Here is a 14,414-nt window from a genome sequence, read left to right as displayed (position 1 = left end):
TATAAAATGCAGAATTTAACTGCACCACACCGCAGTAGTGTGGACGCGAGGCATAAACGCAGCAAGTTATGTGTTTTAAAACTAAACCGTATTAGTGTGGATGTAGCCTAAACGGAAGTTTGAATCAGCTCATTCTTCTTCTTTTGGGGACAAATCAAATAATAAATATTAAGTTGGGTGTTTTTATCTCTGATTTGATCTCTGATAGTTATTACTGAAGGAAAGAAGAAGAAGCATCAATATAACGGCTGATTACAGACTGATAGACGTCAGATATTAGCGCTCTGGACGGATTCAAAAGGTGATATGTAAGTCAGCCCAGCTCCCCCTGGAGAAGTGAGTCCTGTGATAACGGGGTTTAACAGAGATACTTACACACTGGCATGAGGTTTCTTCTTGGAGAAGTCGCAGGCGAGGCCGAGGTCGGAGATACGAACATGACCGTGTTCATCCAGCAGGATATTAGCTGGCTGAAGGGAGAGAGAGAGAGAGAGGGTGGTACTGATGTAGAATACGAGAGATAAGATCATAAGCATAGGAAACAATGTTGGAGACCTCACTAATTCACAACTTAAGTCCCAATTTCCGCTGACCAGGAGAAGATTCAGCAGTGAAAGAAAACCTCCTGTCCTGGTTATCCTCTCGCTGTTTGGCAAAAACCCGTTGACTCACTCCCTCTCTCTCTCTCTCTCTCTCTTCCCCCTCCGACTCTCAGAGCATTATCTGCATTGTTCTGCACTGTTTATTGAAGCCCTAAAACTGTTCCCTGACTTCCAGCAAAAATATGTCTGTTATTATGGCAACCGGTCCAAACAGGAGAATCAGAGGAAACACAGAGGACAGCTGAAAACATGGCTGACGGGACTCTGTGGAGGTGTGATGGCGGCTCGGTGAGTCGCGGAGCGCACAACTAAAACGTCCAGGGTTTCGATCTGTGTCACACGCCCTGTTTACTAGAATGATCTAATAAATAATCTGAATATTAACCCTTTATAACCGGTTCACCTCCAGCGGGAGATCGTACATCATCATCCTGTTTGGTTCATTCTTTCTGCAGCAGAAAGCTACGGCTTCTGTTTTTAGCTTCATCACGTTGCACGATCCTGATGACATCATTACGTTACGTTTTGTGCAGAACGTAACAACAGGTGCAGTTTGCGTTGGTTCAGGGGGCCGTAGCCAAAAATGCATGTAGGGATATCTTTATTTTTCATATAAACACAGAACTAATTTATTGTAATAATGAATAATATCGACCTTATTGTGTCTTCATATTGACAGATTAAGAAGCCAACGAGATAAGAAGATAGATTTGTGGTCTTCCGGGGGACATTTTACCACCTAAAAGGGGCCCTGGTCCGGGGTTGGACTTTCTTAAAAGTACTTTAATGTTCTGTGTGTTTGTTTGACCAATCAGCGACAGTCATCGCTGCAAACTCCACCCCGGAAGTCCCTGTACTTTCAGAAAGTACGACCCCCCGATCAGGGCTTTTTTGGGGGTAAAATGTCCCAAGAACTTAATTTAGACACCGTGGTCCCTGCAGTCGAAATGCAATGAGCTCCTCAAAAGGTTCCTAGTTTCGGGGTGGAAGTTCCTGTAAAAACGAAGCTCAAGTACAGGAACTTTCAGGGTGGAGTTTGCAGGGATGACCATCGTTGATTGGTCAAAACACACACACACAACGCCGCTGCTTCAACTCGTGGGTGCTGAGGTGGACCAAATAACACTAGGTGCAGCAGACGCCTCCGTTCGTCTGTGAAGTTGGTGCAGTAATATTAAGTTTAAATGTAAAGTAGTAATTAGTCCGAGCAGCGCTAACAAAACATAAACCAGCCGGTAGTGCGCCATCTTTGTTATTATCTGGTGCACGCTCATTACACAAAGCACCGATAGGCATGAAATGCGGAGAGAGGACGTCTCTGTTTTACACACCCACACAGACACAAAGGAACCAGAGCTTTTACAAATCTGCACCTTAGAAGGCAAAGAATCCGTTTTTGTGACACAAAGCTCAGTGTGCGTTTGGACGAAGAACATCTGTATACCTGTAGACGTACCTGTACCTGTCTACTTTATTAATCTTCTGCATTTAACCCGTCCAAACACTCCGTACACAAACACACCAAAAGGGGGAGAGAGGCCTGAGGGCTCAATAGCAGGAGCTTCTTAAGCATCTGATCCTGACTTCTGGTTGCCAGCTGTTATTCTGCCAGAGATGTTTTGTGCCATCTGGCCAGAGATTCAAACCGGCAACCTTCGGGCTACCTACCGCCCAAGCTGCACCCCCAGCCCGACCTAATACAGCAGGCTAGAACCGGCCCAGCAGAACGGTGTATTAGTGGGACTGAGCCAGAGTAAACTCCAGTGTGCGTCTACCTTGAGGTCTCTGTAGACGACGAAGCGGTTGTGCATGTGCTCCAGACCCAGGATGATCTCAGCGGCGTAGAAACGCATCTCTTTCTCGCTGAACACGCCGTGCTGAGACAGGTGGTAGTGCAGGTCGCCACCTGAACACACACACACACACACACACACACAGAGAGACATACACAACACAGAGTAGGTCAGTATGACCTCATGATACCTGAATCAATACCCATCAATACGCTGTGGTAATCCTCTCAGAGGGGAGAGAAGGAGAATCGATGGGAGGCCTTCTGTGACCCTCCACCCCGACTGTCTCCGTCTTCACGTGCATCGACGAGCTGTATTTATAGCCTCATACTGTATCATGATGACTGTGTTGGCTTTAAAAAGGTGACTCAGGGCTTTGATCGGGAGTTTAACCTCTCATGAAGCTCAGAAAAACAGCCGCTCGCCGGTAAAAACCCTTAAGAGGAAGTAGGAGACGATGGCTGAGTAATCCAATCTGTGTGTCTCAGCCTGGAGTTTAATCTGGGGCAAGGACGGGGTCAAAGGTCATCCTACCGTTCATGAGGTCCAGGATGAAGCAGAGCTTGTCGGGGGTGTGGAAGGCGTACGTCATGCACACGATGAACGGGCAGTCCTGCAGACACGGAGAGTCAGAGTCAGAGAGATTAAACCAGATCACAAACTGACTCGTTCTGTTTTCATCAGATCATTTACTGAGGTCAAAGTACAAATACAACAACGTACAAGTACTCCATTACCAGTACAAGTCCTGCATTCACAATTTTACTCAAGTAAAGTACTCATTGTGCAGTAAAATGTACTTAAAGTATCAGCAGTAAAAGTACTCATTGTGATAAGGTTAACATGTTTTTTTTTTATGTAAAATCTTATTCTGTAAGGTAACTAAAAAGTACAAGTCACTCTGAAATGTAGTGAAGTAGAAATAAATAAAGAATGATGAAATGGATATACTATATATATATAAATAACTGTAGGTATGACTCATTAACCTGTGCGTACATGGAGAGATGTGTGTAATATTATTGATGTAGTTTGAAGGAGTGTGAATGATGCGGTCGTGTTAACCTAACCGGTCGTCCAGTCTGACGTGAGTGGTGTAATGTAAGATAAACAGCTCGTATATTACCTGTCAGTGAATGTTGATTAATTCACTGTGTGATGCAACCTTCTTTAATGAATCTCCTCTGAGTTCTAACACACTGAGTGTTTCCTGAACGTAGTGAAGCAGCTGCAGGTGTGAGTGTGTACGACTCACCCCTGTGCTGACTAACGACAGCATGATTCTCTCGTTGAGTGCTAGAGTCTCCCCCTGCTTCATCTTGATCCTCTTCTTGTCCAGACACTTCATGGCGTACCTGACATTCAGACAACAAAACGCCACAGGTTACACACCGTTGGCAAAGGTCACGGCGCGGCGACCTGACCGTGTCCCTTTACAGACGTTTATTCTGCGTCCTTACATCTTCCCCGTGTCGGCCTTCCTGCAGCCGTACACCTCGCCGAAGCCGCCCCTGCCGATGATCCGATGCACGCTGAAGTCGTTCATGGTCAGCTGAGGATGGACAGAAGGAGAGGACGGACTTAAACAGACAAGAACCCCAAAACAACCTGTTCAAACAAAGTCAGGTGTGAAAGCTGTCTGGTACGGTCCGATTAGACGGGTTTATCGGCTATCGGTGATTGGATCAGTACATCGCTGGTTGCTGTTTTTTTCTGCGAATTTTGTCATTTTATTTTGCAAATTGAATAGTCTGCTTCCGAAGATATGGAGGACTGAACCAGCCAAATAAACAAATAAATAAACAAATAAATAAATGTAGCATTAAATGTAGCAAAAATAATATTAAAAATAAATGTAGCCATTAATTAATTGATAAAATGTAAAATTGATATTTCTGTTTTAATTTGCTTCTTAATTTATTTATCTTCGCAATAATTCCCTTATTTATTTACTCTTTTGTTTAGTTTTCCCTTTATATTTATTTATGTTTACTTTTAATCATTTTTTTATTTATTTGCATTTATTTGTATATTTTTATTCATTTTTTAATTAATTAAATAATTATTTATTTTATAATGTAAGTATTTATGTAGCTATGCATATTTATTTATTTCTGTATTCTCTTTATACATTTCTGATTAATAAATAACTAAAAAATAAATGCAAAAATAAATAAATACATTTAAAAATTCATAAAGATAAATACATAAATAAATAAAAGGGAAAATTAAACAGAAGAGTAAATATATAAGGGAATTAATAAGATAAATAAAGACAAATAAAACAGAAATATAATTCCCTTATTTATTTACTCTTCTGTTTAGTTTTCCCTTATATTTATTTATGTGTTTATTTTTTATTGATTTATAAACTAATTAATTAATTAATTAGCATTTATTTTCTAATATTTATTTTAAGATGTATGTATTTATTTATTAATGCATGATTTTCCCTTTGCATTTCACCCCTTATTTATTTCCCCAAACTTATTTATTCCTGTATTCTCTTTACTGTGTATATTTCTGATTAATAAATAAAGAAATAAAAAAAGAAATGCAAAAAGAAATACATTTAAAAATAAATACATAAATAAATAAAAGGGAAAATTAAACAGAATAATAAAGAAATAAGGGAAATAATACAAAGATAAATGAATAAAACACTGTTCTGATGTTGAGTCCAATGAATGAGCTACCTGTCAGCCCGTATGATGTAATGTTTACACCTCTTGGTTCATTTGTAGTAAGTCAGTGTGAACATGAAATGGACTGGAACTAAAAGGCAACAGTGCATCTTTTATTTCTGTGTTTTGGTCTGGACCAGATGTTTTCATACGGAGGCGAGAGAGCTGAGGCAAAGATAGATGTCATAACGCAGTCAAATCTAAAAACACGCAGACATGAAACACACATTTTAGGTTCAGTTTGAATTACACTTTCCGAGGGTTTCATAATTTCCGACGTCCACCACAAATAAACTCCCAGAAATCCACTTAGAAATCAGAGGAAAAAGACGCTCCTTATATTACAGAACTGGCTTGAGAATAGTCACGTTTTTAACTTTTCTTCAGTATCACAGTGATAGTTGTCTGTACATCCATGAGTACACTGCAAACAGGAGCTGCTACTAGTTAATTTGGCATACCTTTAATGATGCTAATTTGCAAATATGGGTTTAAAAGTCTAAGCTAAGTGTTGAGTGAGAGTGGTGTGAAAAAACAACGGCTTGTATATCCGCCGTCCTCGCTCTTCCTGTTGCCCTTTCCTGAATGATGGATACAGATTACCGCCGCCTGCTGGTGTGGAGAGTTATTTCGCAGAACGTACGTGCTAACTGGCCGTCAGCTTCAGTGTTTGAGGTGTGTTCAAATGCAACTTGTCGGCCAAAACAAAGGAGACGTGAGGCGACGCAACAGTCGGCCTTCGTCACCGCTAGTTCTCTGATGTCGGCTTGGTCTCACGATGCATCGACACTGTTCTTCTATTCCTGGACACTCTCCTCTATCCATGCATATACAGATCATCTGAACCTCTGGACCAAATGAACCAAACTACAGGTTGAGAAAGTGACGTTTAAAGCGTGTACTCACATGGATGTTGAGCTCCACGTTCTTCCACTGGCAAAAACGAGTAAACTTGTCACTGAGGGAAGAAAAAAAAAAAACACAATATAATGTGAATTTACTGTATTAGGTGAAGACATGATGAAACTATTCCATCCTTCACCTCTCTCACCAGCCTCACCTCTCAATGAACTTCTGGAAGATCTTTCCTCTCAAGCTGTCGCAGATCTCCACTATGTATGGCTGCAGGGGGACAGACAGGTTTCTCTCAGTTACTGTGAGTGTGAATACATCCTCATGCAGTGTTGAAGTTAATTCACTTCACAGAAACGTCACAGAAGACGCCTCTTTGTTTCCACCTTACTACATTTGAGCGACACTGAGGGGCTCATAGAAACACACAGGAAACACTGACATGTAGTCAGCGAGGAGCTCCAGAAGAAGAGCCATGTTGTCTTCAGACGGAAGAAATAGTTGATTAGATTTACTGAGCTGAAAGAAAACAACCCTTGTTTTTAAAGTTGATTTTCCTGGGTGGCCTTTATGGCAATTTATGCTCCTCTCTATAAATGTATAATTACCAACGGCACGAATCGGGAGAATCTGAAAACAATGTTGACTCCCCGAGCTCGCACCCAAAGTTCAGCTGTGACGAATCCCCGCGTGGCGAATAGAAACGGGGCAGCCAGCCAGGCACGGAGGGCAAGAATGGAGGAATATTATTGTGTCTGACTGAATTCTCTGAACTGTAAAACACAAGTTCACGCTTGAATCGACACCTCGGGAGGAAAAGCACCGTCTCGGAAACACGTTTCCAACCAAGCAGGCATATCGGGTGTGTTTTAACAGGTAGGCTATATAGTGTAGAGCAGGGGTCTCCGACAAGTAGCTCGCTACCCGCTGACCGTATGGATATACATTTAGCAACACAAAGTATTTTTGTGAACCTGTTTGAATTTCTATCCAATCAAATTCACAGACATCCCGCCTCCTTCCGACACAAAATGATGTCAATTAAACGAGTTACGCTGCGTTCAAGTTCGGTTAACATCAGGCCGGTGGTTCACAAACTATTTTCCTAAAACCTCGAACAAAATCTTCAGTTTGAATAAATGAATTCAGTGTATTAAATGAGCTATTTGTTTTATTGAATCAACTTTCTTTAATGAATAGAACTCGTCAGTTTCGTCAACATAAATAAAGTGATGATGACAGATTTGCCAACCTAATGCAGTTACATAATATGATCTTTTACTTATTTACCATAATATGATACGACTAAATTAATTTACTATAAAAAAGCCAAAATACATTTTTTTTTTATAGTGATAATACAGTTATGTGACATAAATTTATATTTCTGTTTTAATTTGTTTCTTCATTTATTTATATTTGAATTAATTATTTTATTTATTTACTCTTCTGTTTAATTTTCCCTTTTATTTATTTATTTATTTATTTTTATGATTTTTTAAAATGAATTGATTATTTTTTTTGCATTTATTTATTTATTAGAAATGTATAAAGAAAATAATACAGAAATATATAAGTTTGGGGTAATAAATACGGGGTGAAATGCAAAGGGATAATTGAGCAAAATAAATACATTAATTTTAAAATAAGTATAGAATAAAAAATGCAAAACATTAACAAAAATAAAAACATAAATAAATAAAAGGGAAAATTAAACAGAACAGTAAATAAATAAGGGAATTAATACAAAGTATAAATAAAGCAAATGTGAGCATGGCTCACTATTTTTATACTGTAAAATACATTTGTAGAATCTTTTGTAATATACAAAATCTGAACATGTTTATGAACCTATTGTATTACATTTTTATATATAGATAAATGAAAAAAAAAAACTTTGAACCTCCATTTTTCAGTTTTTCCGTCTGGAGAAGTCATGTGACCACAGTGCAATGTGACATCACATTTTGAAAAGTGACATCACATCACATTCTGAAATGTGACATCACATCCTGAAACGTGACATCACATCACATTCTGAAACATGACATCACATTCTGAAACGTGACATCACATCAGAATGTGGCTTAGTGACATCACATTAAACAGAATGTGGCTTAGTGACATCATAAAGTCACTAGAATGTTGTGTGTGCACCAGTAGAAGCTCCTGCAGTCTAACAACTCAGTTATAGTCGAACCTTCACCAGAGAAGCATCTCTCAGTGATAACAGAGCGTGTGACCAGAGCGACAGTTAGTCAATCTACTACATACCTGCTATAGCTACTTCAATACAGCGTTACTACTGTATTGTCCTCGTATAATACTGCTGTATTATACTCCGTACAGCGTTACTACTGTATTATACTCCGTTACCACAACTAACACCTCCGTTGTGCTACGATGGAGAAGATCGTCCGTTCAAGAAACGAGGTGAGATCTTCTCAGCCAGACACCTTTAAACACACTTTGTTCAGCGTTACACTGATCTAGGCCTTTAAACACACTTTGTTCAGCGTTACACTGATCTAGGCCTTTAAACACACTTTGTTCAGCGTTACACTGATCTAGGCCAGCCCACATCTTCATCTGCTTTTTAATCTTTTGTCTAAACTTTTGACAAATGCATGAGCAGTATAAGATACGTATGTGGACTAAAACAGGGCTGTTTTTTACAGTTAAATTAACAAAAAACAGAACTGAAAACATATTCTAAGCTTCACCAAAAGATTTTAGATCAACCTGATCTCCAAAAAACTGATCTGAAACTGAAGTTATTGACAGTATAAATGGTGTTCTGTGTGTATAGTATAAAGGAAACAGTAGAAAGATGTGATTCTGTGGTGTGAGGCTGAACTTGGCTAGACTCTTGTGACCAACTGAATCAGTGTGTTTCAGAAAAAGTAGCTTCACAGTGCTCTTTAGAAGCAGATGGAGTTGGCTTCAGTACTTTCAACTGTCTCTTTGTGTGATCCAACGTTAGGACGGGACTGTTTTCTCAACCTTTACATTTGTGTCTTTCAGTCACTTAACCAAGAGCTGGTTGAAGCCGCTACCCAGCAGGCTCCCAGCAAGGAGATGCAGTATCTCAGGAGAGCCCTGATGGACGTCCAGAAACAGAACTTTGAGCACGCCGCTGAAACCGCTGCCCTGAGGGAGCAGATGGCCGCCAAGGAGTCCAGCTGGGAAGAGGAGAAGATGAGGATCCTGAAGGCTCTCAAGTTAGAGAGACTCATCAGGGAAGAAGCCCAGAAGGGCCTCAAAGGACAGGATGAGCACAACCCTGACCTCCAGGTTCAACTCCTCCAGACTCCCAGCAATCAGCTGAAGGACTCTCACCAGCACAACACTGAGCTGGCCGCCGAAATCGCTGCCCTGAAGCAGCAGATGGCCGCCAAGGAGTCCCGCTGGGAGCTGGAGAAGAACAAGATGCTGACACAGGTTCAGATCTACCTGCAGAACAAGGAGCAGGAGAATCAGAAGGTGATCAACTCTCTCAGGCAAAGTCTTCTTGAAAAGCTGAGTGGAACGATGATGGTCAAACAGACTCCCAGCAACCAGCTGAAGGACTCCCACCAGGTCACCGAACTGGCCGCCGAAAACGCTGCCCTGAGGGAGCAGATGGCCGCCAATGAGTCCAGCTGGGAAGATGAGAAGATGAGGATCCTGAGGGCTCTCAGGTCAGAGAGACTCATCAGAAAAGAAGCCCAGAAGGACCTCAAAGGACAGGACAAGCAAAACCCTGACCTCCAGGTTCAACTCCTCCAGACTCCAAGCAACCAGCTGAAGAACTCTCAACAGGTCACCGAGCTGGCCGCCGAAAACGCTGCCCTGAGGGAGCAGATGGCCGCCAATGAGTCCAGCTGGAAAGACGAGAAGATGAGGATCCTGAAGGCTCTCAGGTCAGAGAGACTCATCAGGAAAGATGCCCAGAAGGACCTCAAAGGACAGGACAAGCAAAACCCTGACCTCCAGGTTCAACTCCTCCAGACTCCCAGCAACCAGCTGAAGGACTCTCATCAGCACAACACTGAGCTGGCCGCCGAAATCGCTGCCCTGAAGCAGCAGATGGCCGCCAAGGAGTCCCGCTGGGAGCTGGAGAAGAACAAGATCCGGATGGCTCAGAGAGCCATCAAGATACAGGCTCAGAAACAGGAGGTGACCGACTCTCTCAGCCAAAGTCTGTTTGAAAAGCAGAATGAGATCATGATAGTCAAACAGACTATCAGCAACCAGCTGAAGGACTCTCAACAGGTCACTGAGCTGGCCGCCGAAAACGCTGCCCTGAGGGAGCAGATGGCCGCCAAAGAGTCCGGTTGGGAGCTGGAGAAGAACAAGATCCTGATACAGGTTCAGAACGACCTGCAGACCAAGGAGCAGGAGAAACAGGAGGTGACCGACTCTCTCAGTCAAAGTCTGCTTGAAAAGCAGAATGAGATTGTGATGATCAAACAGCTCTGGACTGAAAAGTGTATAAAGGCCTGTGAAGCTTGGAAGGAGGAGAACAGGGAGATCAGAGAGACCTGTGAGAGAGAGCTCCAATCTGCACTTGATCAAAAGAATCTGATGGTCAAATCTCTGCAGGACGAGTCGGACAGGAAGGTGAGCCAGGTCGTCCTGGAAAAGGATGATCTGATCACCCGAATGACGACAGCCAAGATGGCTCTGGAGGCCGAGTGGACAACGAAACTCGCCGCTCTGGAAGATCAGACTCTAAAGAACGAGGTCCGGCTGAAGGAGAAGGAGATGCAGCTCCTCCAGAGCGAGGTCCGGCTGAAGGAGAAGGAGATGCAGCTCCTCCAGAGCGAGGTCCAGCTGAAGGAGAAGGAGATGCAGCTCCTCCAGAGCGAGGCCAAGTGGTCAACGAAGCTCGCCCCTCTGGAAGATCAGATCCGGCTCCAGACCGACACCACCACAGACCTCCAGGCACAACTCCTCCGCCTCCAGGAGCTCCACCAGAAACTTGACCTGGGAGCACTGCAGATGACCGCGGAGGAGATGAATGCCAAGAAGAAGGAGTTAAAGAAGCTGATTGTGGAGAAGGAGAAGGAGGAGAAGAGACAGAAGAAAGAGAGGGAGGAAAGAGAGAAGAGAGAGAAGAAGGAGAGTGAGGAAAGAGAGAAGGAGGAGTTGAAAAGTGTGAAGAAGGAAAAGGAGGCTCTGGAGAAAAAAGAGAAGGAGGACTTGAAAAGGGAGAAGAAGGAGAGGAAGGAGAAAGAGAGGAGAGAGAAGTAGCATCCTTTCTCTCCACATTCTTCCCCCATCCCCCTTCTGACCATCCTGCCCCTTCACCCCCTACACCCCCTACACCTACACCTACACCCTCTACACCCTACACCCACACCCCCTACACCCTACAACCCCTACTCCCTACACCTACACCCTACCTGCTCTATGTGAAGTGATTTCACCCCCTACACCCCCTACACCCTACAACCCCTACACCCCCTACACCCTACCTGCTCTATATGAAGTGATTTCACCCTCCTCCCCACAGTGACGTGGTCGCCTCCTACCATCACCCCTCCATACTCTCTCCCTCCTCCCCACAGTGACGTGGTCGCCTCCTACCATCACCCCTCCATACTCTCTCCCTCCTCCCCACAGCGACATGGTGGCTGAGTGATTCGGCCCTTGTCTGCTGGGTTGAATCCGGGTGATCCGGTTTCCTCCCATAAATCATAGTATATAGTATATCATTAAAAAAAATATTAAAAAGTCATAGTATATAGTATGTCATTAAAAAAATATTAAAAAAGTCATAGTATATAGTATGTCATTCAAAAAAATATTAAAAAGTCATAGTATATAGTATGTCATTAAAAAAATATATTAAAAAGTCATAGTATATAGTATGTCATTAAAAAAAATATTAAAAAGTCATTGTATATAGTATGTCATTAAAAAGAATATTTAAAAAATCATAGTATATAGTATGTCATTAAAAAAATATTTAAAAAATTATAGTATATAGTATGTCATTAAAAAAAATATTTAAAAAATCATAGTATATAGTATGTCATTAAAAAAATATTTAAAAAATCATAGTATATAGTATTTCATTAAAAAAAATATTAAAAAGTCATAGTATATAATATGTCACTAAAAAATATAAAAAATCATAGTATATGGTATTTCATTAAAAATAAAAGGTGATAAAAAGTCTTAGACTTAAAAACGTAATTAAAAACAAAATCTACTACATCCATTTAGAAAAAGCAGCAAAGGTTAGTGTGTGTGTGTGTGTGTGTGTGTGTATAATTCATACCCTCACATGTGTTGAGGGTGTGAAGTACCAAAATAAGTGAAGTGTACAGTATTTCTAGTCAGTCATTGTCGACCAACACTGACCGGAGATCAAATCAGTTGTTGTGCTGAGAGTTCAGCTGTTTTCATTCCATTATTCTTTTACTGTTTCAGGTTATACAAATATTATTTTGAAAAATAATATCCGTATATTGCACAATAACATTAATATGTGATAAATGTGTAGAAAGGTTGTAGTTTTACCTGGAAGAGAGTCGGGGGAACCTGTTTCTTTGCTAGGTGGCTCTGCACGTGGTCCACGGCTTTCTTAGAAAATGGCTGAGACAAAGAAGAACAAATAAAAAGGAAGGGTCATTAAAAACAAAACAAAAAATGCAGCTTTACCAGTATTTTCACTTCTGTTTTCTGTGTGTGAGGATGTACAGTCCCCTAGTGCAACATGACCAGGACGCTACCACCAACAACAACACTAATATCTGTGTTTAATAACTTCCTCTCTTCAGACAGCAGCTCACTCAAATGGACGACGGACGACGGTAGAGGAGCTGTGAGGATCTTCCCATCATCACTCTGGGTTCCAGTATGTGCTCGGATGTTTAACTTAACAATAAATCCACTTTCTTTGAGTTAGTAAATCATATGTACAGTTATTTTATTATATTATCAACTGATCCTGGGGTCAAGTCTGTGACTTCATCTGGACAACATTTAGGAATTATGTCAACTTGATAAAAAAAAAAAAAAACTGAGAAATCAACAAACACTACTGTTGAACAGTTAATAATCAGCTGTTCTATTGATGCTTTCTTCTTTCCTTCAGTAATAACTATTATATTATATTATTATTACTTATAACAGAGATAAAAACAGAATAATTCAGACACCAAATCATTTATTTACATCTAACATCTAACATCCAACATCTAACATCTAACATCTAACTCAACTGTAGAGGGAAAACCATAGAAATATGAAATAGGAGTAGAAGGGTCGTTGAACTGTTCGACTATTACAAAAGAAAATGCTGATTGTTGTCATGGTGACAACAGAATGGGGCCATAAAGTGTGTGGTCGCAGCTCGCCGGTAGAGAACGGACGCAGCGCCAGGAGACAGCTGGCTGGCTAGTTAGCTAGGTAGCTTCTCCCCAGGCTCAACGCCACACTGCTTACAGAAAACTTGAGAAAAAAGTCGTCACTCATCTGGCGATAGCGTTGTGCTTTCCTACGCTGTGACAAGAGTGTGTGGACGTAGCATTAAGTTGTTCAGTTTGACTCATTTCCTCTGGCTCTCTATGCTTAATAACGTTACTGTGTACTGTGTGTGAATGCGGCCGTGACGGCGCCCTCACGTGTGAACAGGACAGCAGCTCCTTCATGATGTAGCCGTCGTAAATCTGCCGGCTGCGGCTCAACCTCTCCTCCTCCGAGTCCAGCTTCTCGTAGTCCTTAATCTGAAACACACGAGACACATGAGGTCATCGTCAACGCCGCAACAAAACAACGCTTCCTGGGAGGGCTAAAACCCAGAATGAGCGGGATTACAGGCCTAATCTCTCACCCATCCCACGATGCCCTCTAATCCCACGCACGCACGCACGCACGCTCGCACGCACGCACACACACACACACACACACACACACACACACACACACACACACACGACTTACTTCTTCGTAGAACTTGAGCTGTGGCACGGCCTCGTCGATCTCATTCATACAGAAGTCCTTGAACAGCAGGAAGCCTGGAGGACACAACGGAGAGAGACTCAGTGAAGAGAAACAAGCCACACTAGTGATACAGACACTCACTGCTGGTTACAGTGAACTTGATGCCACTGATACAAGTCTGCTATGTTTGGTTTTAGAGGAGACGCTGATGGTGCAGACTGAAATATCTCAACCATATCGGATGGATAACCGTAACATCTGGTAGATATCTACAGCCTCCTGAGGATGAATCCTACAGACTCTGGTGATCCTCTGACGTCATTATCATGACGATGAGTTGTAGGTCAGTGACGTGACAACGTGACAACGTGACAACGTGACAACGTGACAACGTCACCGGTAACACAGCGAGACGCCTCTCTCAAAATTTAACAATAAAAACATTACATTTAAACGCTAGACTTGAGTACAGGTTTGTTGGTAGCTCTCTTGAAAGTAGTCTTTGTTTCACTTTCAGTTCCCGTTGCAAAATATTCTATCCATCTACT

The 14,414-nt window shown here is 41.8% G+C and overlaps 3 protein-coding genes across 9 annotated transcripts in view; 2 read left to right on the top strand and 1 right to left on the bottom strand.

Moving 5' to 3' along the window:
* LOC119480963 (NACHT, LRR and PYD domains-containing protein 12-like) overlaps positions 1 to 14,414 on the top strand; it is a 97,611-nt gene that overhangs the window by 34,810 nt on the left and 48,387 nt on the right. The window lies entirely within an intron of this gene.
* LOC119480339 (beta-adrenergic receptor kinase 2-like) lies at positions 328 to 13,996 on the bottom strand. Its single transcript, XM_037756509.1, has 10 exons — positions 13,867 to 13,996; positions 13,548 to 13,649; positions 12,442 to 12,516; positions 6,140 to 6,201; positions 5,986 to 6,037; positions 3,856 to 3,947; positions 3,651 to 3,750; positions 2,930 to 3,008; positions 2,378 to 2,508; positions 328 to 470 (listed from the first exon to the last, which is right to left on the bottom strand). The coding sequence occupies exons 1-10, from the start codon at positions 13,912 to 13,914 to the stop codon at positions 372 to 374; spliced, it is 840 nt and encodes a 279-aa protein (XP_037612437.1). The 5' UTR covers positions 13,915 to 13,996; the 3' UTR covers positions 328 to 371.
* LOC119480323 (trichohyalin-like) lies at positions 8,099 to 11,283 on the top strand. Of its 7 annotated transcripts, none has more exons than XM_037756478.1 (3): positions 8,099 to 9,510; positions 9,733 to 10,656; positions 10,741 to 11,283. In XM_037756478.1, the coding sequence occupies exons 1-3, from the start codon at positions 8,863 to 8,865 to the stop codon at positions 11,164 to 11,166; spliced, it is 1,998 nt and encodes a 665-aa protein (XP_037612406.1). In that variant the 5' UTR covers positions 8,099 to 8,862; the 3' UTR covers positions 11,167 to 11,283. The 7 variants fall into 7 exon arrangements, with proteins under 7 accessions (XP_037612406.1, XP_037612405.1, XP_037612404.1 ...); XM_037756477.1 differs by having other exon boundaries at positions 8,102 to 9,510; positions 9,733 to 10,698; positions 10,783 to 11,282; XM_037756476.1 differs by having other exon boundaries at positions 8,252 to 9,510; positions 9,733 to 10,698; positions 10,741 to 11,282.

The sequence above is a fragment of the Sebastes umbrosus genome, chromosome 21, assembly GCF_015220745.1.
Source record: "Sebastes umbrosus isolate fSebUmb1 chromosome 21, fSebUmb1.pri, whole genome shotgun sequence".
NCBI classification, from domain to species: domain Eukaryota; kingdom Metazoa; phylum Chordata; class Actinopteri; order Perciformes; family Sebastidae; genus Sebastes; species Sebastes umbrosus.
This window is presented reverse-complemented; position numbering and strand designations above follow the sequence as displayed.

Bases quoted from the DNA above. Each gene is read 5' to 3' on its own strand.
- LOC119480323 (XM_037756473.1), top strand. From the start codon at position 8,863: ATGGAGTTGGCTTCAGTACTTTCAACTGTCTCTTTGTGTGATCCAACG. The intron at 9,511-9,732 runs GTCACCGAACTG...AACTCTCAACAG, and splicing joins AGCTGAAGGACTCCCACCAG to GTCACCGAGCTGGCCGCCGA.
- LOC119480339 (XM_037756509.1), bottom strand. From the start codon at position 13,914: ATGAATGAGATCGACGAGGCCGTGCCACAGCTCAAGTTCTACGAAGAA. The intron at 3,948-5,985 runs GTGAGTACACGC...GTCCATCCTCAG, and splicing joins ACGTGGAGCTCAACATCCAT to CTGACCATGAACGACTTCAG. The intron at 2,509-2,929 runs GTAGGATGACCT...GTGTGTGTTCAG, and splicing joins CATCCTGGACCTCATGAACG to GTGGCGACCTGCACTACCAC.